This window comes from Ascidiella aspersa, chromosome 8, assembly GCF_963924565.1.
Source record: "Ascidiella aspersa chromosome 8, kaAscAspe10.2, whole genome shotgun sequence".
Taxonomy (NCBI): Eukaryota; Metazoa; Chordata; class Ascidiacea; order Phlebobranchia; family Ascidiidae; genus Ascidiella; species Ascidiella aspersa.
In genome coordinates, this window is record NC_139454.1 from 12,532,323 (window position 1) to 12,558,358 (window position 26,036).

General features: G+C 36.1%; 4 protein-coding genes across 4 annotated transcripts; 1 reads left to right on the forward strand and 3 right to left on the reverse strand.

The window, feature by feature from the left end:
- Position 1: 1 nt before the first annotated feature.
- LOC146136183 (LIX1-like protein) lies at positions 2-1,247 on the reverse strand. The gene has a single exon (XM_083395259.1). The coding sequence runs from the start codon at positions 1,222-1,224 to the stop codon at positions 409-411; it is 816 nt and encodes a 271-aa protein (XP_083251385.1). The 5' UTR covers positions 1,225-1,247; the 3' UTR covers positions 2-408.
- A 33-nt stretch (positions 1,248-1,280) lies between these two features.
- On the reverse strand, positions 1,281-2,422 carry LOC146136184 (general transcription factor IIE subunit 2-like). The gene has a single exon (XM_083395537.1). The coding sequence runs from the start codon at positions 2,383-2,385 to the stop codon at positions 1,534-1,536; it is 852 nt and encodes a 283-aa protein (XP_083251663.1). The 5' UTR covers positions 2,386-2,422; the 3' UTR covers positions 1,281-1,533.
- Positions 2,423-3,848: 1,426 nt separating this feature from the next.
- LOC146136185 (L-fucose dehydrogenase-like) lies at positions 3,849-10,215 on the forward strand. The gene is made up of 6 exons (XM_083395692.1): positions 3,849-3,985; positions 6,929-7,065; positions 8,317-8,475; positions 8,877-8,981; positions 9,189-9,353; positions 9,527-10,215. Exons 1-6 carry the CDS (start codon positions 3,892-3,894, stop codon positions 9,677-9,679), a joined length of 813 nt encoding a protein of 270 aa, XP_083251818.1. The 5' UTR covers positions 3,849-3,891; the 3' UTR covers positions 9,680-10,215.
- Positions 10,216-17,901: 7,686 nt separating this feature from the next.
- Positions 17,902-19,206, reverse strand: LOC146136186 (uncharacterized). The gene is made up of 3 exons (XM_083396177.1): positions 18,734-19,206; positions 18,506-18,670; positions 17,902-18,442 (listed from the first exon to the last, which is right to left on the reverse strand). The coding sequence occupies exons 1-3, from the start codon at positions 19,204-19,206 to the stop codon at positions 17,902-17,904; spliced, it is 1,179 nt and encodes a 392-aa protein (XP_083252303.1).
- Between the last annotated feature and the right edge of the window lie 6,830 nt (positions 19,207-26,036).

The window sequence follows — 26,036 nt, forward strand, 5'->3', positions numbered from 1 at the left end:
CTTAAGTGCATGAGTTAAAATATCAACATAAGAGAAAGTTAAAAATAAAAACATTATTAAGTTGTGCAGGGTTTAGATTTTGCACTGGCCTTCTCTGGCAAGTACAAAATGTTAATTTATTATCAACCCTGTTGTCACAATGTATACAAAGCTAACTACTACACAAATAATGAAAAAAGTCATTCACTAGTAAATAACCCAAACATAAAACGTTTTTTTGTGTTATTTATGTAAGATAGTTATCTTTTCACAACATGTGTATTAGTAAAGTAACAACAAAAATATAATCAAGATATTTAATAACACTAGTATTGGCAGTACGTTGACAACATATTTTTTACACACACAACATATTATACCACTACATAAACAGTAGCACACAATTTACAGTTAAGGCTAATTGCTGTTTTAGTTGCTCTGTTCCTTTTCAGCCATACATGACTGACATAGTCGCAAAATTTCCACTTTTTCCTTTTTGAAACGAAGTTCTTGGCCAGACATTCTGGCAGCATTAACTTCTAAATTACACAATTCCAGTTCCTTATCAATCACACCGGTATTGTTACCCTCTCTTGTCATCCAATCAAGAGCAACTTGTTTTCTCATTTCAGTATCAATAGTTCTGTGAGCATAATGTTGTACAACTTCTTCTTTGGAGCAACATCTATTCTTCATGGCATGGAGACTTCCATTCCAGTGTAACAACTGGAAAACTGACATTGCCTCCTGAAAGCGTAACAAATTTTCACCAATGTTGGAGCCTAGCATATCTTTAAATGCTTGGACTGACTTGAAATGTTGCTCTTTGGTTTCAGATGCTTTTCCGAATGAGTGTGATGCCTCTAAAGTAGCTTTTGTGACAAATTGTCTGTCGATTTGACTTGTAGGATGCTCATTAAAAACAGAATTAACAAGAGCAATCCTTGCAGCACTTTGCTTGGATTTAGGACCACTGTCACAATGTTCAAAAGATCCAAAGCAACTTCCACCTGGTAAAGTGACGAAACATACAAAGGAATCTGAATTGTCAGTTGATACTTCATATATGATATTTGATCCATTTGGAAGGGCTGCTCCCCTTGCCAACTTCATGTCCCAAAATTCTTGGAGAGCTTCTACCACATCCACCTCCTCATGCCTTTGCCTTGAATGCTTTTTAAAACTTTCTACTATTGCCCCAACAGCTTCTAACAATACAGTATTGGGACTACTGGTTAAAACCATTTTAGGGCTGTTCTCTAAAACAGAAAATCTGAAAAAAAAAATTTGACATCTTAAATGAAAACTTACTGCTGCACATTGTTTAAACACTTTTACTAGTAAATAGCAGTATGTAAAGCAAAAATTATTATTTTACCCTAAATCATCACATGACAAGTAATTTAATATATAAATATATAATAGCATGTTTGCAGTTTGTTACAAATGTTACTATAAGGTAATAATTTTTATTTAAAAAAAAGTAAGAATGCAATACCAATCAAGGCAAAGTAAAATAAAAAGCACATGAATTTAAAGGCAGGTTGATAATTTTTATTTTTTACTGGCAGAATAGTCTTCCAAAACTCCATTTAAATGATCATTAAGAGCTTTAAATTTTCTTTTTCGATTTCCTTTTTTGCGCTTTTGTGGAGCAGCTTTTACAGCCACCTTATCTGGCATAGCAGCAATGCCATGGCTGTTCAAATATTCCTCAATTTTATTGTCATCAATTGATTCAACTGGAACACTTCTCCAAAGTTTTTGAAACTCCTCATCAATAACCACTTCGCAACTGCGGTCATTATAAAACACAATTTGTTTTTTGTCTGGGCGAGTTACAAATAGAATTTTATTTCCCAAGGATTTTACACATTTTTTTGCTCGAGGTAAACCTTCTTCAATATCATCCCACATAATACCTCCTAATCCACGCTGGTCATGTCGGTCTAATAATTTTAACAATGCTTTCTTGTCCTTTAGATTAAATTTAGGTTTAAATGCAAACTTGATATCATCCATGGGGTCTTCAGTTACCACCTGTATTTTAGGATTGTTTATTAAAGACTCATTTAAAAGCCAGTTTTTGTGAACCATTGATATTGTATCATCAAGATGGCATTCTTCAAGGATTTCATTAATACTCAATGCATGGGTAAAGCCATTTTGATGCCGTACTTTCATATGATTGACAATTTGTGCAAGAAGTGCAAATTTATGCTTGTTTATATTCGGGTGATTGTACAATCTTGAGTTGGAGGAGGTTGAAATAGCAAGGTTGCTGGTTGGTCGTACAGTTTTTTTGGTGGTGCCCACAGAGCTCTTTGGTGTTTTTCTTTCTATCACCGGCTGCGAGAGAGCTCTACTTTTGAAAGCCTCTCTTTGCTTTCGCAAACTTGGATCCATGATAAAAAAACCCAGCAGTTTCACGTTTAAAATAGTTTTTTTTCCTGCAACAATTAAAGTAGGTATATTTTCCTTAAAAGAGTATGCCATAAAAAACTTTGGCGCAAAGAAAATAAAGAAATCAATATGGGAGAATAAGTATAATAATAATAATAATAATAATAATACTTGACGGCCCTAACCCAAATGCTAACTTGCAGCCTAACCCCAATAATATTTGCATATATAAACCAGCGGACAAAAGTGTGGTATGATTCCAGACCAGCGTCAAAATTTTGTCTATTTTATTAGATTTGTTTAACTTGATATACATCAAAACAGTTCCAATTCAAAAATAGAATGTGTGTAATAACATTGACAATAACTATCGTCACTCTGGCAAGACATATTTGGAATTTTTTGACAAACTTTTTAGTTCCGTATATCACATAAAGTGTTGACAAGTATATTTTTCATCTGAAAAAAATTTATAAACAAACAAAAAAAAATGAAAAAAAATAAAACGGTACGTTATCCAAATACTATTTTACCATTATAGACACCGGAGTTTACAACAGGGCAAATATTTTTCTATTATGTAAACAGTGAAAATCGGCACCAAATAATAAATATTTTTATTTTGTTTTACATTTTCCAAGGCGTCTTAAGCTGTCATCTAATGTGTTTGTTACCTATTTCATTCCGAGCGCAAGGATGTAGGTATCCGCGCCAATCATGTTTGCGCGACCTTGACCAACGCACCAACGCTAGCGCATAATTTTTACACTTTTCCCATTTGAACGTTTTACCCTTTCTCATTTGAAGCCCTAAATAAATTGGAACGACTTTGTTCTACGTTTGGGCAGTAAACTATCTGGAGGTTGATCGTGATGACAATGGTGCGCTTCAGTGGACTGCTTGTCTTGGGATTAGGGAAGTAAATCGTCGAAAAAACGACAACAAGTTTTGTTAGTACAGAATGGCAGTTTGTAGTTTATTAATGTTTATATCGAGCCCGAACCGGAACGAATTATAGACCGGTTTTAAAAATAATTTTGGTCGGCCAGCACCTGAAACGGAACTTTTATTTGCTTCGAACCGAAATCGAAATTGAAAAACATTGTCAAAAAACCTTAAACCCGAAAGGAACCCACAGCTCGATTGCCAGCTTGCATTTGTTTTGTGTCGAAATTGTTTTGCTGTCAATGCGGGTTAGGAAAAAATATATTGTCAGTAGAAGCTCGCCGTTAAATACCAAAGAGATTTCCGCTCTAGTGCATAATAGTAAAACATAAACAACTGGTTATAATCTCTTTGGTGAATACAGAGTAAAAAAAAAAATTTAGAAAAAAGACTTCCATGCGTGTTAGTGTTTTTTTTTATATTTAAAAAAAATTTTTGTTCTTTTTGGAAACATTTTTCTAGTTATTTTTTGGAAATTTTAGTTAAAATTTATTGGGAAACATTTAAAAAAAATAAAAACTATTAAATTATTTATCAACAAACGAAAGTTGTGATCGTCTTAAAATGCTGTCAGCCTCTCGATTAAGATACCACGATAAAGTGGTTATCGTTACAGGAGGATCAAAAGGTATTGGTGAGGGAATCGTTCGTTGCTTTGGTAAGTAAAACATAGGGCGGTTGTTTATAGATTCGTACCACATTTTCGTCCGGTTATAGTGCTAACATTATTTGGATTTAGGGAGTTAGCGTTTTGGTTTAGATGGGTTAATTATTGTTATTATATTTAATTATTTATCCTTTCATATTTGTTTCTTCCTTGCAATTTGTCACACCTTTCTAATGATACCCCGTTTGTCATAATTTTTGCTCCGATAATCGATATTAATATTCATAACCGATCGCGGCAAATTTTCAAATGGCTCGTATTAGTATCGATTATCGGCTATCGCCGACTGAACCACTTATCCAAGCAAAAATTTTGACAAACGGGTTATCATTAGAAAGGGGGGCGCTGGTCTAGAATCCTACCACAGTTCTAAAATCAACGCACAAAATTTGAGTTAGGGTGCGGGTTAGCGTTCGGGTGTGGGTGGGTCAAGTATTATTATATTCTTTGTTTAATAATAATACTTGACCCACCTTAACCCAAACGCTAACCCGCACCCTAACCCAAATGGTGTTTCGTTGTGGTAGGATTCTAGACCAGCGCCGAAAGGGGTGACAAATGTCTTTATGTTAATATAGGTCATTATTGGGGCAGTTGGCAATATCAAATCGTTTTGGCCGGATGTTGCCAGGACGAAAAATCGCGATATTTCGCCTATGTAGTTGTGAATATAAAATTTTGAAAACTTTAATTTTTTCTTCAAAATTTGTTTGTTTGGCAAGATAGAGTAGACAAAAGCAGTGTGTAAAAATCTTATTCGATTCTGAGTCGAATTGACTATTCTGGAGCCATTTAAAAATCGCCGCGATTAGGATTAGAATCGAGCCATCAGGAGCAGTATCAAGATGGCCGCGATCGGTTATGAATATTAATATTGGTTATCGGCGCTGTTACGTGTTTATCAACACTTAAACACCCAAATTGATTAACTGCCATAAGCCAAATCTTAGAGTTCATATTAATATTAAGTTATTTTACGATGTGATAAATAGGGCTTTAGATTAGCGCGTTCTAGCTTTCGCATAATCAAATGTATTGTTGGTTGAATAATATAATATTTCATGATGTAACGTTTTCCGTATTGCGTTCTCTCGCCTCGTTTCAAACTTGACATGTAACCTTTAATCTCGTAATCTGTAACTGTCAGTCTTGCGGGCGGTGTTCTCACGTTCTGCAAAACAAGCCACTTGTCGCTGGCGTCTGACTCCCGCTGCAATTTGGCCTTAGAATGGCCGCTGTAATGCCTAGCCATGTTTTCAGAGTGCCGGCCAGTCTTATTGGCCAAATATGACGTAACTTTCGTGTTCTTTTTCTTCCTACGTATTGGCTATATACACGTCGTTTCTTAGCTGCTTTGAGCTTTTCTCTAGAGAAGTCTTTTGCGAAGTTTTAGCCGACAGTCGCTGCAATAGGCGGTGGCTGTCTGTCTCACATTAACTTGAAAATAACGTTAACTAATGCTATTTGATAACGTTTTAATTCGTTGTAACAATATACTTTTGATTGGAATTTTAGTTGTGGTTATGACAGGCGCTAATAAATACTTTCCCCCCTTAAACTTATAGCAAGTTTTATATCACTGTAAAGGTATTTTCCTGTGCAACCCGAATTTGTTAGTCAAAATTATGGATCAAGCATTTTTTCCTTATTTTATGGCAAATGTTAATATTTTTTTTTAATTTTACATATTTTTTTTAATTTACAATATATAGGCGATTCTTAGTATTGTAGTATAATTTTTTTTTTTAATTTTTGTCATAAATATGTTTATTTTGCCTTTGTATTTCTTTGTGCTGGCTTTTGTGCTGTGTAGCTTCTGGTCCCATTAGCCATATAGGCTTATTAGCCATACAGCTCAATAACTCTATGATATGCCCCATTAGCCATATAGCTCAATAACCATATGATATGCTTAAGCCATGGACAGTAATATGCAACTGAGGTTTCCCATATTGTAGTTTTTGCAGAGATTTTTTTAAAGGAAAAGGCTCTTTACCCAGGCAATTGTGCCGAAATTTGAAATATGGTAACTGATCTATTTTCCTCATAAGAAAAAATGAACCGATCCCCGAAGTTTAATATATTTAAAGTAAATGACTAGAATTAGTTTACAAGGCCGTAAAAAAGTGCTTAGTAAACTTAAACTTTTTTCTGGCTTGCCACATAAATGTTAATTTACCTTGCTTGCCCCAGTTTGAGAACCCCTGCCTAAACAATAAATGTGCCCCATTGTTTAGTTAAGATATTGCATGGAGAGATGTTTATGCAGCAATTTCTATGGCAGTAAATTTTGTGCAGCATTAAATGAATAACTATACGTAACCCCCAATGAAGTTTAGCCATTTGATTAAATGTTTGTGACTAAGCACACTTTATGGTGATTTTTTTTTATGTAGCGCTACAGTTATTGCTGAGAGTATAACTGTGCAAAAAGGGTTGCAAATTAGTTTTTAGCTGAATATTAAACTATAAATTCAAACTTCGCTATGAGCCTCATTCTTCCTGATTTAGAAAATTGATTGTGTACTGCAGTGCAAGATTTGAAGTTCTTTACTAAAGCAATTAGCCTCTTCCATTAAAACATAGAAAAAGCATCATACCAAAGTAATTTAAATCAATGTTTCTCAACCTTTTATGAGTTGTAGATGCGGTGCATCCAGAAATCAAAAAAAGGGTTTGCTGTATTTTATCTTACAAAATCCCCCCATTTTCCTTGTTTTAGTAATGACTAGGCTGAATATTTTTTGACCAATAAATGTGAAATTAAAATAAAATTAAACTTAACAAATGCTACAATGCATTGCTGCATGAAAGTGACACATTCTAATAATAATTTCACTTAACCTGTAAGAGGGCGCATTTTGTAGATGTTAAAATATCTAGTCATAGTGATGATTTATATAAAGATATATCAAATAATGCTTATTTATATAGTTCGTGAAGGTGCAAAGGTTTTGTTTTGTTCACGCGGTTTGGAAGCTGGAAAGGCATTGGAATTACAGCTAAACAAAGATCAACAAGGACAATGTGTATTTGTTCAGTGTGATGTTTCAAATGAGAAAGACATACAGGTATGGAAAAAGACTTTGTTGAAGCGCTAAAAGTTATTAATATACCCTAAACCAGTGGTTCCAACCTCTTAGTGATTTGTTCAAGTTACTTTTTGAATACTAGGAAAAGTAAATGGTTTTAGAAATTTTTTAACATGGGACAAAAAACTGAAATACAACCTGAACATAAAAGCCACACAAATAGTTGAAGCTGCATTTGGCCAACCTCCTCTGATTAGATTTTGTTTAATTCTCTAACCTAATATTTTAGTTATTTTTTTACAGAAATAAATTGCCAATTGTTTCTGTAACCCACACAATCACTATTTGCAAGGATATTTAATTATAATACCTTAAGTACTCATTTTTATTCCATCATAGTTTTTAAGTGTTTTAACATATTTAAGCTATCTAAAATGATCCAAATTATTTTTTTTTTTTGAGCTACCTACAAACAAAAAAGTGCTCAGATTTTTTTGTAACAACAAACAAACATAAAAGTTTCCACTTATCTTTGCAACATGTCCTATGAAGAAGGACGTCCACTTAATTTTGCAGGTTTCTACTAAAGAAGGGATATTCCTTTACCATAATATGCACTTAAGAATCTTTCATTGATATAGGTTCGAAACTTTTCGTGTCACTAATTGTCACAGCAATGCCAAAGTGGCCTCCCAACCTAGCACTTTTAAGTATATCTTTACTCCACATATAAAATCACCATCTCAGGAGGCATTTTATGACAGGATTTTGTGACAAATAAAAGTCTGTGTCTATGGCTCTAATAAGTATTTTACAAATAACACTGGCTGCGGTTCCTATTGTACGTTTTTATGCCATCCAAACCAATGCCAAATCACTTCATTGATATGGACAATAAGCCAGTATATCAAAATTTAAAAGGAAATTAGACTAAAAAAATTAGCAAGTACATATAGAGAATTTTTTTTTTAGATTCAAACTATCATTCATTGATAACTTCGCAGTTAAAAAGATACCAGTAATCCAGGACATTTTCTAAAATTGACTACAAGTATGGCCAATTAGACTACTCCGGCTGGATTGTTTGCTTTATGCACAATATTGACTAAAGCTCTTTATATTTAAAGTGTTATGATAAAATCCAAATGCTTGTGTTTTTGAATATAGTGCCCAAAAATGATTAGAAACTAGTTGAAACATGTTTACGCCTTGAAAAAAAGTCAAACAAAGAGCGGTAATAATTAAATCTAATTACCAAATTTTAAAAGTATTTTTTAATTTTCTTGACAGAAAGTTGTTGCAGCTACAGTTGACAAATATGGTGGGATAGATTGTCTTGTAAATAATGCTGGACAACATCCGAGCAGTGAAAAAATTGATGATGTGTCACTTCAGCATTTTTGTGAACTTTTTAATATTAATGTCGCAAGCTACTTCAGTTTTGCGAAGGTGAGTGATTTTAAAAAATGTTCATAAGCTTCTAAATCTGAGCATTTTTTATATAAGTACACAAGAAAAGTTTCATTTATGATTAACTTGTTACAGCAATCTTATAACTGTGCTTGCTTATGTTAACTTATTTGACGGTGAACAAATGTACTGCATATACAGGTATAAATATATATATATATATTTTTTTTTTAATTGTTTTTTGTGAAGCAAATCTCTTGGGACACTTTATATTTAAAAACCGTTAAAGAAAAGTAATACAATGTAACAATTTTAAATTCAACTAAATTACCACTGATTTCTACGAAACTGTTAGACGACAAATTGGTTTTGTAAAATTGCTCCGATATGCTCTCATGTTTGTACTTGTGGCCTCCTGCTAACAAAACATATATTTGCAGTATGCTCTTCCTTATATTCGCAAGCGGAAAGGCAATATTATCAATCTAACAAGCCTGGTTGGTTCCATGGGACAGCCCGACAGCATTCCTTATGTCACAACCAAGGTAGTTTATGTAATTTAGACATAAACGCTTATATATTTTTTTATCTGCCAATCGTAGTAAAAACTCGTCACATGCATTGGAGGCATTATTGAAAAATTATTTTTTTGAAAAGTATTAAAATAATTTTCATTAACTGTAATCTATAGAAAAAAACATAAGGCAGCAAAACTAGGCTACAATGTTCGTGCTAAAATAAGGCATTTTTAGGGGGCTATTACATCTATGACAAAGGCGATGGCAATTGATGAAGCAGTTAATAAAGTTCGTGTCAATTGCATTAGTCCGGGAAATATTTGGACGCCAATGTGGGAATCTCTGGCAAACTGTTCATCTAATCCAGCTGCAGAAATTGAGACAGGCCGACAAGCTCAGGTCAGGAAAAAATATTACAAAATAGATTTAACTAAATGTTTCAAATATTTATAAAATGTCAGTAAAAAAATATTACAAAAAAGATTTAACTGAATGTTTCAAATATTTATAAAACCTGATTTCATATAAAAACCCATATATAGAATTAAATAAAATTCTTTTTGAATGATTAGTTGATAGGGAGATTTGGGACTTTAGAAGAAGCGGGGAATCTCGCTCTATATATCGCAGCAGAAGCAACTTTTACAACTGGAGTTGATTTCCTGTTGACTGGTGGAGCCGAGCTTTCTTACGGCAGAAAAACAAAAATTAGTCAAGATCAGTAACAATTCTTGTAAACACTGAATTTAAACTTTAAAGCAATCCAGAAATTAGCTTTACGACTTACATTCCAGGATTTTAGCCTTTCCCGATTCATGTTTTGGAAAAAAATGCGCAAGTTTCAATCTCTCCCCAAGCCTAGTTTTTTTGGACTGCTTCGTTCATATAATTTGTTTTATTTTGGTTTATCTTTTCTTAGGGTCAAATATATACATATGTTTGTCGATACCGATATTCAATCATTTTTCAGGACTGTACTACTGTTAGTATTCCACTTGTATCAACCAATTAAGTTTACCGTGAAAAAATATTGTGCCTCAAATGTATGTGTATGCACTATGCAACTTTCCAAGTGCCCTTTACTTTGAAATTACTGTATTTTATTGCTTGCAATTTATTTTTATCGATAAAGCAAATATCCTTATAAAACGTATGATGTGTTCTACGTGATTCAATTGCCTGATTAAACGCGTAATATGATAATGTGTTGCAATATACTTTGCTATCTTCTTTGAACGCAGTATTACAAGTTTTGAAATAAACTTTAATAATTAATTGTACTTTTTTTTATAATATTTGTGTTGCCTATTTTGCAAGTAATATTTATATACCCTACCTGCCTACGCTTGTTTAACAGCAGATAACGCATTTTCATACTTCGAGGTTCAAACAAAACGCTTAAACAATATTAATCCAGTAAACAGTAAAAAATTGAAACAAATTGTCAGCGAAGTGTTTTGTCATCGTATTTGTTTTAAAACAAAAAAAATCCTTAGCGGCACGCTTGAGCGATTTCGGAAGCCTATTAAAAATCGTCGCCATCTTGAAGAGGACTAAAAGTGCGCAAAATTTACCAAAGACTAGTCAGCAGATAATTTTGACGCTAAAATAAACATATTTACGTATAGTTTGTTCAAAATTTTTTTATTTTAAAAATTTGGAAAAAAAAACATAATATTCGCCATAAAAATCAAAATTAAAACTAAATCCCAGCTTGAAACAAGATTTTTTGGGTAACGCAGGAATAAACTTTTCTAATGATGCCTCGCTTGTTATAAATTTATTGAGGAGTAAGTGTTTAAGCAGGTAGTCAAACAGTTTTGCTTTTAAGGTTCGGTTCGGGTTCAAAAATTTTTCGGAACCCGGTTCGGTTTCGATCAATTAAAAGTTTCGGTTCAGCTCCGCTTCGACCATCGTTATTTCAAAACCTGATACAATATATGTTGCGTTAAATCTAAAAATGTTGGTTAATAAATGAAGAGAATAACTTTTGAATTGTAAGTCATTTAATCTAAGTTACGTGGCGTATTAAAAAACAAAAACTATTTACTAAAATATCCGAAAAATAAAAAAAATCAACGTTTTATTTAATCTATATTTAAAAAATTTCATACATTTTCCAACATGGCATAATTTGACTCGGTAAAATACAAGTTGTAACATCATGCTTGGGTGAAACGCATTTTTAGGTTTGGGTTCGGTTCAGGTTCTTTTAAAATATTCGGTTCAGTTCCGGTTCAGCTCCTTAAAGTCTTACAAAGAACGGTTCAGGTTCGGTTACGGTTGGGAAAAAAATTGACCCAAAACCGGTTCATCGGGTTTAAGTCGGCAAAAAACGAAAATAATATTCATAACCGTCCCTAAACCTAAAGTATACTCAAAATAAATCAGAATCGAACGAAACTTTTACACCCTGCCTTTATCAGGCGTAGCTTATCATCGAAATATTTTTTTTAATTTTGTGTTTATATATTAATAGGCGCAATATCGCGATTTTTCATTCCAAAACTATCCAACCAGAATTGGCACAAATAATTTTCATCCCTGGATGAAACCAAAAACATTGCATAGGCATCGATCTCACCTTTCCACCGCTGTCTCGCTGGTATAAATTTATTGGCGAATATGGGTTTAAGCCGGCAAAAAACGATATTAATATTCCCAACCGATCGCGATAATAATACAGTAACGGTAGGCCTACCATATGTCCTCTTTTAGGAGGATTTGTCCTCTTTTCTCAAGAAAAGTAAATGGTCCTCCGAGGACGCTCAAAAATGCCCAAATGTCCTCTTTTTTCGCATTTCGGGTTAGTTGCTTATACTTTTAACAACACTTTTAGGCGAGACGTCGTATTTATTTCCCAAAAATTACTGTAGCCATGAAACATGCTGAATTGCTGGTTTAGAAAAGGTTTTCCAACAAATTGCCCAACCAGCCCTACCTTCTTGATCAGACCTGGACAACATACGGCCCGCCAAGCATTTTAATTCGGCCCGTGGCTTTTTTTTTCTTAAAATGCGTCGGCTAAGCGAAAACAAGGAGTTTTCTACATGTTTGGTTGTATCGTAAACACTTTTTCCAGGAACAAATTTAGTCATGACCCCCCCGCCAACCTTTATTTTAAGCCTGTTTTAAAACTAAAACGGAAACTGTTTTCGCGATTTGCGCGAATCTCTTCTGTCTTTCTCGTATTTTCACGCGATTTTTCGGAATCTTTACAAACAAATAGCGTCCTATGCACTGTGGCACTATCTCCAACAAAAGTTTAACAAATTTAGGCTAGTCTAATATTTATATATCTTTTGCGCTTTTGTCGACAGTATTCCGTCTTTAAAGTATGAACGAAAGACCGACCGTTTTTTAAACTTTGAAACAATATACCGATTCACATTTTTTTTTCGACCTAATTTAGTTAATGTCATTTTGTGTGTTTCCTCCCATTTATATCGTCATTGCAATATGACTGTTGCACCTCAAGTTACACATCGGTAACTTAAAGCCTTGAAAAAACAAAAAAAAAACATTTTGAGTCTTTTGTGTGAAATTTTTACGTATAGGCTATTTTAACGCGCCCACAACTTGATAAACGCTAATATATCAAGCAATGTATTTTTTTATCTGTGCTCAACGCGTCATGCCCCCGTCTAATTCTAAATTAAACTTTACATTTTAAAACCAATATAGTCGCATTTTTTTTGTTCCGCGCGACGCCTTGTGGCTTTCTGTAATTTTGACTTATATTGCACATTTTCGAACAACTCCAAACGTAATAGCAAGTTCGTTAGCTTATTTATTTTATAGCGTCAGAGTATGACGTCATATTACGTGTATTTGAGATAGATCCTATTTTTGACCTGGCCCACAACAACGTTTTTAAGTTTCTCATGCGGCCCGCGGTTAAAAATAATTGCCCAACCCTGTTCTTGATTGTTATTGCAAACATCGCGCTCAGAAAAATTGCAACACAACCTCACATGTAAAAAGGCCCATTAGTAAAGCAAAGGTGTGTGATTATTCACTTTAAAGCGTACGATTTTTAATCGTCACTTAAAGCTCTCTTCGTTGCCGCCAACAGCAAAAGATCAATATTTTCGCTCGAGTCGGCCAGTAACACCAAATTTCCTATCGAAAATTAACCCGAGAATCCCAAAACAACCAAACATCCCGAAAATCAGCATTAAACATCAATAAACTCAAAAATAACCGTTCTACTTTCGTTTTATTTGCCGGCAAATCCCTTTTTTGGGTGCTGAAGTCCTCTTTTTGGGTGCTGAAAGTATGGTAGCCCTAAGTAACGGATGACTACCCTTTTTGACTAAACCAGCTTAATCTTTATCCATCACCAGTATTGGACTAAAACATAAAGAGCCACTAAACAATCTGCAGCCAGGCACCTTCCAAAAAGAAAAATAATAGACAGAAAAGAGCTTATCTAGTCACCTTAAGCCATAACTCAAGTTTTAAAACTTGTGGTCGGTAACTATAGGTTACTTGTGGTCGGTAACTATATGTTCAGAGATCTATTCTAACGATATGGAGTAGTTTTTCCTATATTTTCACCTCTGCGCATGAGCGCCCCCACGGAGGGCAAGGGGGGCACTTGACCCCCCTGGAATTTCAATATGCAAATATTAGTATTATTAAGTGTAATATGTATTACTTATGAAGGTTAAAATATTAAACATTATCCATTGTCCCCAGTGACGTATCCAGGGGGTGGGGGTTCTTACGTGATATTATCGTTTTTTGTTCGTTTTTTTACGGTTTAACAACTGCTAGAAGCGGCGTGCTTTACAAGTAATGCGTCTTAAGCTAATGCGAAACCAAAATCGAGCGCTAAATCGCCGTTTTTCGTATTTTGTTTGGTCTACCGTAAACGCCGGATAATTTTCGTTATTCGCTTAGGTCAGGGGTCGGCAACCTTTCGTATGCAGTGTGGCATTTTATGGACAATGTCAAATATGAACAACTCGCGTGCCAAGCATTATTTTTTTTTTTTTATATTTTGGTTTTGCACTGGCAACCAGGACTGCGGAGTCGCTTAAAAACAACCCGAGTTCGGCCAAATGTGCGATTTTGTCGAGTCCGTAATCTGGGTCGGACTCTACAGCCTGTATTTCACCCATTTACGTAACTAAAATAAGATGAATATTCGGCAATCCACTTATAGGGGTCATTAGAAATACAACGAACTGTCACGAACACAATACAGTGACCGTATTTTCGATTATACTTCGATACCTAGAAGTGTTAACTATCAGTTTCGCTTTAGCTTAGTTTCTTAGTCGCACAAAAACACACGTGCTTACTTTTAACGTTAATTGCCCTGATTTAACGCAGTAAACATCACTCCACTTTTGGGGAACAGTTAGTCGTGAACAACAAGTTTAACGCCCACAAAAATTTATTTCAAATACAACAGTTAAGCAACTAATTTGTGACCCAAACACTGCAGATCAAACTAGGCGCAATTAATGTTCCTTACTAATATCCGATGTTAGTGTAACATCGGCATTTGTTTAACTAAAGCAGATTCTTAAAATGGTGACTGTCGTGCACGTTTTAAAGTCTCCATTTTCATGTAATGATATAGTTAACGCAAAACTATGCTCTTTAAGCATATTCTAAGACCACGTGTTAAGTGTGCAATTGACACAACTTATTTTTTCTCAACCGCAGCTTGTAATTTAGCTCACTTGGCACACAGCTCGGCGCAGATGTTGCGCTAATCGTGGCATAATAACACCCGGGATAAACGTTCTTTGTTTGGTATTGCAGGTGGCGAAATGCGTGCTTGTAATTTAGCGCTAGCTCCGTTCATGGAATTTAGAAAACTGCGCTGCTAATAGTCGAATTCTGTATGATTCTATCACAATTAATCACACATATTTCACGGTCTTGGTTTATTTTTTCGCCTGAAGTTAACGATTTCACACTGTGGTTTTGCAGCTGGCACCTTGCAGAATTGTTCACGACGTACCCGTACGTGTTCGTTTTGCGTCTAAACATTCGGTCTTGCTGGACGTTATTTGACTGTTTCGGATTAATTTTTCATGACGTCTTGCAATCACCGTTCTATGACGTCATACCGTTGCTGTCTTATGACGTCATTATTCATTAACGTCAGACGAAAAATAGGGGAATTCCCTAAGTTAAAAATTCAGGACCCCATTTTTGATTTTCTGGATACGCCCCTTATTCCCCCCCCTGGAAAATTTTCTGTGGGCGCCCCTGCCTCTGCGTTGCCCAATTCAACATCACTCTATACGTGACCGGTGTCCTCTGAGGCGTGGCCTAGGCGAGTGGGTTTGGCGTTTTGGCGCGATTTGATTCGACTTTATGCTATTCGATTGGATGCAGCCTTCTATGCTTTAATCACAGTGTTACGTTATCGTGGGTACTAAGTATTGTAAATAAACCAAACGAGCAATATCAACTGAGTAAAGTGACTTTGTCTAGAGCAGCGGTTCTTAACCGGGGGGTATTTTTGATTCCAACACCAACATTTATTTTACCGCTTTCCGCTTTTGTTTGTGTCTGCGTAATCCCAGCATTTGCATGATCATTTCAACCGGCACCGGTCCACTGACCGGCGATTGAAAATCATTGGACCTATAGCACCATAAATTTGTTTGTTAAGTCACAATTTTATGAACAAAATTAGGCCTAGCAATGTCCCATTTTAGGAGAATTTGTCCTCTTTTCCTGAGAAAAGTGAATGGTCCTCCGAGGACGCTCAAAAACGCCTAAATGTCCTCTTTTTTCGCATTTCGAGTTGCTTATACTTTTACCAAGACTTTTAGGCGAGACGTTGTATTTATATCAAAAAATACTGTAGTCATGAAACCTGCTAAACTGCTGGAAAAAGGTTTTCCAACAAATTGCCCTACCAGCCCTACCTTCTTGATTGTTATTGCAAACATTGTTGCCTATATTGCACCACAAAAAAACTGTTAAAATCGCGCAATTTTACTTTAGCATTATGTACCATAATGCAAATGTTGAACGCATTTGTTTATTTTCCTTGCTGGTTATATACCTACCCTTTTTCATTGTTTGCAAACAGGATTTTATTTCTGATATTGCTACTGTATTTTATACATCGTCGCAGAAAAACAGTATCGTATTTTTATTGAAAAAATAATCTTGCGCCTGAAAGAACCCATGGATGCCACCGGGTCATGCTCCCAAACTATTCGTTTTGTCATAACTTTTACTATGTGAATTCAGTTATGTTTAGCATTGCGGAATGTTTTTTCGCTATAGGCTACGTTCACCCGATCCGTTAGAAATCAGTGCATTTCTAAGCACAAAGGTCTACGACAATCAGAGCATCCAATGGCAGAAAAGTCTAGACTTTTAGACCTTGAGGTCCTGGCAATGCACTGATTTGGACATTTAGGTAAACTCCCGGCGAAGATAAATTAAAAATATTCATTAAAAGTTCAGAAAAGATAACAAAAATTGTGAGATAGGATTAATAACACTTGACCCACCTAAACCCTAACGCTAACCCGAATCCTAACCCAAATAATGTGCGTTATTTTAATAATTCTTTAAATGCTGGGGAAAAAAGCCCAAACTCGGATGGTTTCTCGTCCATTGTATTTAAGATTATTACGTCACAAATTGAGGTATTGGGGCCTGCGTTATAATTATCGCACATTATTTGGTTAGGGCGCTGGTTAGCGTTTGGATTTGGTTGGGTCAAGTATTGTTAAACTTAATCTTCTTATGCACATTTGTTAATGCAAATTAGTGCATTGTCCAAGACCTCAAAGTCTAAAAGTCGGACTTTTTGATCCTTTGAATGCACTGATTGTCGTAGACCTTTTTGCTTAGAACTGCACTGATTTCTGACGGATCGGGTGCTACGTTTCAGCCGTTTTATGGAAATCGATCAACCCAAAAGCGCTATGTATGCTATAGCATGCAGTGCTGTGTAAACACACAATCCATATTTTTTTATGTTAACTTAGATTATAAATTCCGTTGTTTCAAGCAATATACGAATCTGTTTTATGTGCATAAGGCGCCACGTATCCTTTCAAATTGAAAGTTTTGACAATTTAAACTAAATAAACCTTGTTACTTTGGGCTATTAGACTGCTCTTTAGCTGCATATTCATGCACGAGTTTACCTACAAGCAAAGGGTGTTTTCAGGATTTATTGTTTTATGACGTAACTTTGAGCCGTCATCCTTGAAATTATTTATGCCCTCCCTCCAAATAAAAATCAAGGATCAAGCCCGTTAGGTATTTCATTTTCCTTTTTTGTTGTTTAATGTTTACCAGCCAGTAGAGTATTGTTTCCTCCAAGCAAACCTTACAACTGTTTTTCGTTTGTGACCGTTCTACACATTTGTAATGTATGTTTTAAATTTGACGTCATGTGAACTAATTCTAAACCTTGCCAACATGTTAAACACAGTATTTACAAGTTTTTTGCTTTTGTTTGATCTGCGGTTCTGCAATTTGGCAACTTGGAAATATCCTAGATGAATTGCAATACTTCTAGTGCAGCGGCATAACTTTAACTTGATGTTATATATTTATCTGTTGAAAACCTGGCCAAATTAACACATCTAAACAAGTACCAAACAGTGTTTAAATGCCCTTCTTTTTTTCATGCTGAAATCTTCAGCTCTTGGTTATAGGTAAAAGTAAAAAGTTTCTTTTTTCGGGTCGGGCGGTTCCAAGTCGGTCGGTCATCTGAAAAAACATTTTTAATGAAATAACAAACAAACTAAGATTCTAGCCCTAAAAAATATTAGTTTTCATAACTTTTTTTTTAATTTGGGTTATGACAGTTGCCTGGAAGAATGGTGGCAATTATTTTTATTTAGAAGTTAAGAGCGATGAATATACATTATGTTGCGCAGCACATTTATCTTATCGACAAAACTTATTACCGGCATGTCGCATGAAGCACTCACCACTTTCAGCCTTAGTTTTCAGCATTCTTCTTTGAATCGTACCACATTCGGTCGGCAGAATCGTACCACTGTCTGTCAGCAGAATCGTACCTCATTCCACCATGAGAATCGTACCACTGTCTGTCAGCAGAATCGTACCAAGATCTTTTGCTAGAAGGATCTACTTTGAGATCGTACCAGGTTCTTTCAGCATCGTTGTTGTACCACTGTCTGTCGGCAGAATCGTACCAAGATCTCAAACTGGAAGGATCAACTTTAGCATCGTACCAGGTCCTTTCAGCATCGTTGTTGTACCACTGTCTGTCAGCAGCATCGTACCAAGATCTTAAACTTGAAGGATCAACTTTAGCGTCGTACCAGGTCCTTTCAGCATCGTTGTTGTACCACTGTCTGTCAGCAGAATCGTACCACTGTCTGTCAGCAGAATCGTACCACATTCGATCAGCAGAATCGTACCAAGATCGCTTGCTAGAAGGATCAACTTTAGCATCGTACCAAGTTCTTTCAGCATCGTTGTTGTACCACTGTCTGTCAGCAGCATCGTACCAAGATCTCAAACTTGAAGGGTCAACTTTAGCGTCGTACCAGGTCCTTTCAGCATCGTTGTTGTACCACTGTCTGTCAGCAGAATCGTACCACTGTCTGTCAGCAGAATCGTACCACATTCGATCAGCAGAATCGTACCAAGATCGCTTGCTAGAAGGATCAACTTTAGCATCGTACCAAGTTCTTTCAGCATCGTTGTTGTACCACTGTCTGTCAGCAGCATCGTACCAAGATCTCAAACTTGAAGGGTCAACTTTAGCATCGTACCAGGTTCTTTCAGCGTCGTTGTTGTACCACTGTCTGTCAGCAGAATCGTACCACTGTCTGTCAGCAGAATCGTACCACATTCGATCAGCAGAATCGTACCAAGATCGCTTGCTAGAAGGATCAACTTTAGCATCGTACCAAGTTCTTTCTGCATCGTTGTTGTACCACTGTCTGTCAGCAGCATCGTACCAAGATCTCAAACTTGAAGGGTCAACTTTAGCGTCGTACCAGGTTCTTTCAGCGTCGTTGTTGTACCACTGTCTGTCAGCAGAATCGTACCACTGTCTGTCAGCAGAATCGTACCAAGATCGCTTGCTAGAAGGATCAACTTTAGCATCGTACCAAGTTCTTTCAGCATCGTTGTTGTACCACTGCCTGTCAGCAGAGTCGTACCAAGATCTTAAACTGCTTGGATCGACACCGTTTGCCTTCGGTACAGCTTTTCCGCTGCAGAGAGGAATCAGGCAAATCACCAAGACAACGTAAACACTTCTAGGCGCCATGTTTGTTACTGTATTGTCCAACGATTTCTGCTCGCCTTTTATGCTAAGTTACACTCGTTCGATGAAATCCGACCGGAAAGAATAAAGCATAATTGCATAATCAACTTGATCGTGAGTAATTGGAAGCGTCATTTAACTTGCAATGACATTGTTAAAATTTTCTCGCTTCCCTTGGAATGACTAAATACCCGGCCGGCGTTAGTACCCTGCGTTTATCAATGCGGTTCGTCTAACTTACTGTTAAGACATCAATAGCGTTCTGCTGGTACATTAGGGTTGTTTTGGGAAATCCATTGCAGCAATGGAAGTTTGCGCAAGTTTAACACTTAGCAGTGGTTATCGGAGGTTCGACTATACTTTTTCGCGAAATCAAGGGCAAACAGTCGCATTTTTCCTTTGCTCATTTGCAAGCCGAAAACATCAATGTGGAACGTTTCCGCTTTATTATAAACACAACACGAAATACTTAATTATTTTAATTTTTATTGTCAAAATAAGCAGTGTGAAGTATATTGCTCCGGCTTAATTCACGTTTACCAGCATACAACTCATAAAGGTAAAACGGCAAACAGCGTTGGTTACTGTAAGTTATACACATCAGTTGGAAAATTGGGATCTGATTTAAACCACCCGGCACTCCAACTAATAACTTCGAAAGGTGTGTAAGCGTTTTCTTTATTGAACTTTTTATGTAAATATATTCGTTTTATAAAAAGCCAGATGTACACCGTAACCTAGTGTCGTAATGGCTTGACTTAGGTGCCCTTAAGTGACAGTTTTTAAGAGACCTGACTTGAGCCTTTTCAGCAAAATGTCTCTTTGAAATTACTTACCGTAACGTAAGTTTTTTGAACAATTGACTCAAGAGTTAAAATGAAGTGTATTTATTGAGCCATTTTTATACAATTGGGTTATTTATCTAAATCTAAATCGTTGAGCTTTTATCATTTTTTTAATTGTTATTGCATATGGTTGGACGAGCTTGCCAATTTCAATACTTTAACGTGGTGTGACAAGCATTCGACTTAAAGTTGACTTGCTCTAATTATGACCCGACTTGGGCAACTTATGACTTGGACTGGGATTTGACTTGTTATTTAAATAAAAGACTTAATTAGACTTAAGTTCTTTACAAATTACTAACTCTGCCGCAACACATAATGATCACCAAGGTCAAAATCTCGCAAAACAAGTTATCAAAGGGCTGTGGGCTGTGGGGTTATCAAAGAGTTCCCGGTCGAGCTACTGTAAATAGTAGTGTTATTTTAAACTCCGCTATTGAACTACAACTGCTAAACTTGAAAGCGCAGTGATGCCGATTTTTTTAATGTAAAATACAATTTGCAGCCCGACAATATGCACTTAGAAACCAAAAGACAAGTTCTTTAGTTTTGATTTAGTGAAAGTATAGGGCAAAATAAAATGGTAGTTGAAAAAAATTCTAGTCCAAGATGTGGAATTGTCCTCTAATATTTTGAGTCCTACGATAAACAGAGCACCGCTTAAAAAGTTTAGTTTTAAATTTTCGCAATACAAATTTTCTTTTTCATTATCCTCGCCGTTTTATAAACTCGGTACAACCAACTGCCCTGGGTCCCGAGGCAATTACTCGATAAACCCCGTTTTACCAGTCATGGACGATTCACAATAGATAAACCTAAGTAAAACTAGCTGAACTGGACATAAAAGGTCTGTTTATTTAGTGGATGATATAACATTGTTTAGAGATGATGTCACAAAGTTGCGTCATAACGTGTAGAAAAACAAATTAAAAAGCAAAAATCTGCAGTTTACGGTCGAAATAGTCTTCACAGATACAACTATATTGCCATTCTTGGGTATATGAGTTCTTATGGCGCAACATATCATACACATAGTACACACGGCTAAAAAGGTTTTCTTAACCCCGGACAAAACAATTAAACCGGGAACGAAAGAATATCAGTTAAAAAAAGTTCGCAAGAAGCGCTTAAAAAATTTCCGTTTGCCGTTTAGTGCCTCACCTGCCAACATCTGACACAGCAAAAGTTATATGAAAAGAGATGGTTATCACGGAATATATAATATTTGTCAAAGTATTAAACATTGTACGTTTTTAGGTGCTTTAATTTGTGTGAATTGCTGTAGTCGTACTCCCCGCAAAATTTACGTTTCTATACCCGAAGCGTGCTTTATTTTTTTTCCAATTTCAGTTGTGGTATTCATACCAAGCGTTCACGTGTTCAAAATCGTTGAAACACGCGAATAAAGGCAGCGCCAAGCGGCGATTTAGCTATGATTTGAGGCATGCCTCAGCGTGACGTCACAGCTATGAAACCTTTCTTCGTCCAGATTGAATGACCACATAGTACGTGTATTGTACAGTGACTTCTTGCAGTGTAAAATATTGTTTTTATATAAAATTTAACTAAAATGGAAGCAAATTTAGCTGGTGGAGTTTAAAACTTTCATTCTAAAGGTAAAGTCATAAATAAAGGCAGATCTGTTACAGATTTAAAAGGCTGGCATCAGACCATAGAATACTAATTAGCATTACTAATTAGCATTCTATGATCAGACGACTAAAAAATAAATAACTCGAAACTTTCAAAGAAATTGGTACTCAAAAATGAGTGGATGTGTGGCTGTGCTTTAAAAATCGCCTTTTCTGGTTTTCCTGTCTTTTGTTTTCAATTTTTTAAGAAATGTGAAAGCATTCTGCTATTTTTTTTTATTTTTATTAGTACGATACCGTTTTTGTGGTTGGTAAAGACAATCATTGTAAATGTGACTTAAAAAAATAGTGCCTCACCATCTATTCCAAGGGTCGGCAACCTTTTTCTATTCGCGGGCCAAAACCAAACTCAAAAAGATCTCTGCGGGCCACACAAAGTGTTAACTAATAATTGTGCTACTAACATGTTAGAAATGTGAATCAGGCGAGCCTCGGATAGTTTTTGCACTTAAAAACGGGTTCAATTACATTTAAGGAGGCAGTAAAGTGTTGACGCAAAGCGAAAAAAAGCGTTTGTTTGGTTTAAAATTAGAGTTCACACGTCGTCATCCGTGCAACGAATGAAAAGTGTAATAAAACTACTTTGATGGAACACGATAACATTTAAAGGTAATCTATAGGTCAGTGTTTGTATCTATAGGTCAGTGTTTTGTTTTTTTAAGTTTTTATTACATTGCCGAAAATGAAAAAGAAATAAAATGTTAAAAAATATATGTCCAATATTTTAGAATAAGTACGTTTTCCGTTTTTCCGCGACGCACTTGCGAACCTTCCACGGCGCAACGGTAATAAAGAGCTAATCCAGTTCAAAAGACAGCATGAAAACGTAAACAAACCGGACGCAGAATGGTCATTCGCGCGAAGCGCGAAAACTTTTCTCACTTACTTAGTTAAAATAGTGACAAAGTATGTGAAATGGACTCGTTTCTAATTTATCAAAGAGGCGTCGTGCCGGATGAATTACATCGGCGGGCCGGATCCGGCCCGCGGGCCGTAGGTTGCCGACCCCTGATCTATTCTATAGGAACCTCACCGCACGTCACTGGGTATGTAAGTGTACTATTTTACCGTTGTCGCAATAAATATCATTTCATTTTGGTCAAAACCCACAATTTGGTTCACCTTTTCCACGTGATATTAAACACGTAAAACCTTCTGACTTACTAACAATCTAAAAAAATTATTATTATTAACCTTTTGTTTTGATTCAATATACTTTTAATTACGATTTTAGGTTTTTTTCCTAAACAAATTAGGCAAATTAGGTTTTTTTCCTAAACTTGATTTTTACAGAAAAATGAAGTTTACAGAAAATGATATTTGTTTGCCATTGGTTCCAGTCGTTCCACCGACTGCAGTGCCAACCTCGACTACAGATTATGTTTCTTAACATGCAGCTTATCTTCCAGCTGAGTCGCAGATGGTCACAGACCAACCGCCCAAATATTTTTGAAGCGTAGGCGCCCAATTTAACCGCTTGCAAGAAACCTTTCGTATCTGTTGCGATAGAAGCCGAACCTTCTTACGATGTTTACACCCCATGATAGCCTAGTAAGCTTTCGTTACTTTACTTCACCTTATCTACACGTCGGACTATCCTAACCTTTATACGCAGGGATGGGCCATACATAAATCAAATTAAATTATACTAATAGGTTCATTACGTAGGATGGCAGCTGTAGTTTATTCGTAAGTTTTGTGAGCGCTATATGCACTGCCACTCTGTCAGTTATTTATAGCCTACAACACATTCCTTGTTTATAATTTTACGCACCGCGCCCATATTTTGTCACTAAGTCACCGTCCTTTTGAGTAATTTACCGTTGTTAAAAGCTCATTGAATTTTGCCGTAGTGTTCGTGCGATGCAGATTTAAAACCGCGTGTACAAAATTAAGTCTTTTTTGTTAAGTTGAAGGTGGAACTTTACTTAAGAGAATGTTTCTTTTACATAAACTAATCTCTAAGCCAATAAACAGACAATAAATCGCTCACACTTACAGAAGTTGCGCCTTCTCAAATGCCCTTATCATTTGAGGCTAACCTGCCGTGTGGTCCTATATGGTTTACGGTAAATGATCAATTATATCACAGCTAAAACAATTTGACCGTTTTGTTTGTATTCCTGGCAACGATCGCGATGATTTTATGTAGGTCACGTGACGCCTTTTTTTCCTTACAGACGGCTGAGATGCGGTCACATGTCCATTAGGTTTACAAGCTTTCATAGTGTAACTTTTAAGTTTAACCTTTACGTAGGGCTACCATATTTTCAGCACCCAAAAAGTAAACATTTTCTTGCCTGGAAGTAGAACGAAAGTAGAATTGTTACGTTTGAGAAAAACGTGCCATATCCACAGGTACTGCATTCAGCTTCAAAATTAACACGTCCTTTTCTGAAACAAGGATACTTCTGGCGTAGCTCATCAGTAAACAGAGTTTTCCTCTTAATCGACCAGTGGTTCTTAACCTTCTTTCAGCCGCGGCCCCCTTGGTGATTTTCCTATGCCTGCTCCCCCCTCTCTACGAAAAGCAATTTGGCATTTTCCATTAAATATCACTGAGACAACTTGAAAATAGGGAAGTATGTCGCCGGTCGCGCGACGCGCGAAAATAAAGGGTTTAATTGGCACTAAACTGTAAATTCAGGGCGCGCGCCCGTTGGTTAAGCACCGCTGCTATAGACTAACTAGACAAGCTTATGTAAGAAATAAGAACATAGCCTACCATGCGGTAACACTGATAGTAGGCTAGGCCTACAAAACACACTCCCTGCTTAATTAATCAGTCTTTTTAAATGTGAGGTTCTGTTGCCATTTTTGCAGGCGCAATGCTTGCTGTAACAATCAAGAAGGTAGGGCTGCTAGGACAATTCTTTGGAAAACCTGTTTTAAACCAGCAATTCAGCACCTTTCATGACTACAGTATTTTTTTGGAAATAAATACAACGTCTCGCTTAGAAGTCTTGTTAAAAGTATAAGCAACTAATTCGAAATGCGAAAAAAAGGACATTCGGAGATTTTTGAGCGTCCTCGGAGGACCATTCATTTTATGGTAGGCTTACCTTTACGTCAAGGTTAAAATGCGATCATTTTAGGGATTACTTAAATATTGGCAAAGCGTTAAAGTTTGTTTTCGAGTTTCAGATATTAGCACCATTTTACTTCCTTGACTTTGGTATTCTAGAACGACAGATTCTAGGAATTTAACTGACGGCTCTGTTACCGCTACATTAAAATTACATTACTTACGACTCCATGTCTGCATTGTAGACTACATTTCTTGTGTATTTGCATGTTGTTAAACGCCGATTTAAGTATTGTTACAGAGATCTATCAGCAACATTAACGAACCAATTCGATAACGGAGGGATTCTCGAACACTAAAGGAGCAGTTCAGTTTCGGCTCTTTGACTACCAACGCGCTTTATGCGAAGCGAGCTTCTTCTAGCCGGACAGCTATGCAGTTATCAACGTCTTGGAGGTCCGCCACTGCTACTGACTTCTGCTACCAACCGGACTGATTAACAAGGAGGACATTATCATCTAATGAACAATTTTTGACATCCAGGAGGAAGAAGACGGCGATTAAATTTCTCCGGACCTTTTTCTTAAAGCTAATCACGCAACGCCACGTAAACCTAATTACCGCCATCTGGTATAAAGCATTGAAGTGATGGTAATTGGTGTCAAATTGAGCAGACACATTCTGTTTACTCGTGGAGTTCTCATCGCTACGTTTACGGAAGTATAATTATTAAATATATTGTAAGTAGCCTACCTGTAAGTAGGCCTACCGTTTTACCGTTGTCGCAATAAACATTATTTCATTGTGGTCGAAACCCACAAACTTATATCACTGAGGAGAATTAATAAGTCATTGGAATAAAATATTCTGTGTCAGTCACAGTAAAAAAGGGAGTTTTAAAAAAAGATATTCGTGTTCTCAAAACTAAATATAAAATGTACGGTACGGTATATGAAAAAAAAACTTTTTCTTCTCAAGAAATCCTTCGCCTTGCAGGGTCTTCAGCCCCCCTTGCAAAGCCTAGGAACCATAGCGGATTTGTCTTGGGTTTGTATTTCCAACTCAAGTGTTTAAAGACAAATTAATTATGCGCCCCACAAGTTTATATCAAAGTATGATATGCAAGTTTTATAAGGATATTTTTATTTGATATGCATTAATTAACAACCCACATATAAATGTTTTTAAATAAGAAAAATCGTAAATAAATTTCAATTTTTGGCTTTTCTTTCATAAGCATCTATTCATTAGTATTCTATGATCTATTGTCACCACAGATTTTAGTCATTGGGGAAACAAGATGGAGTCCAT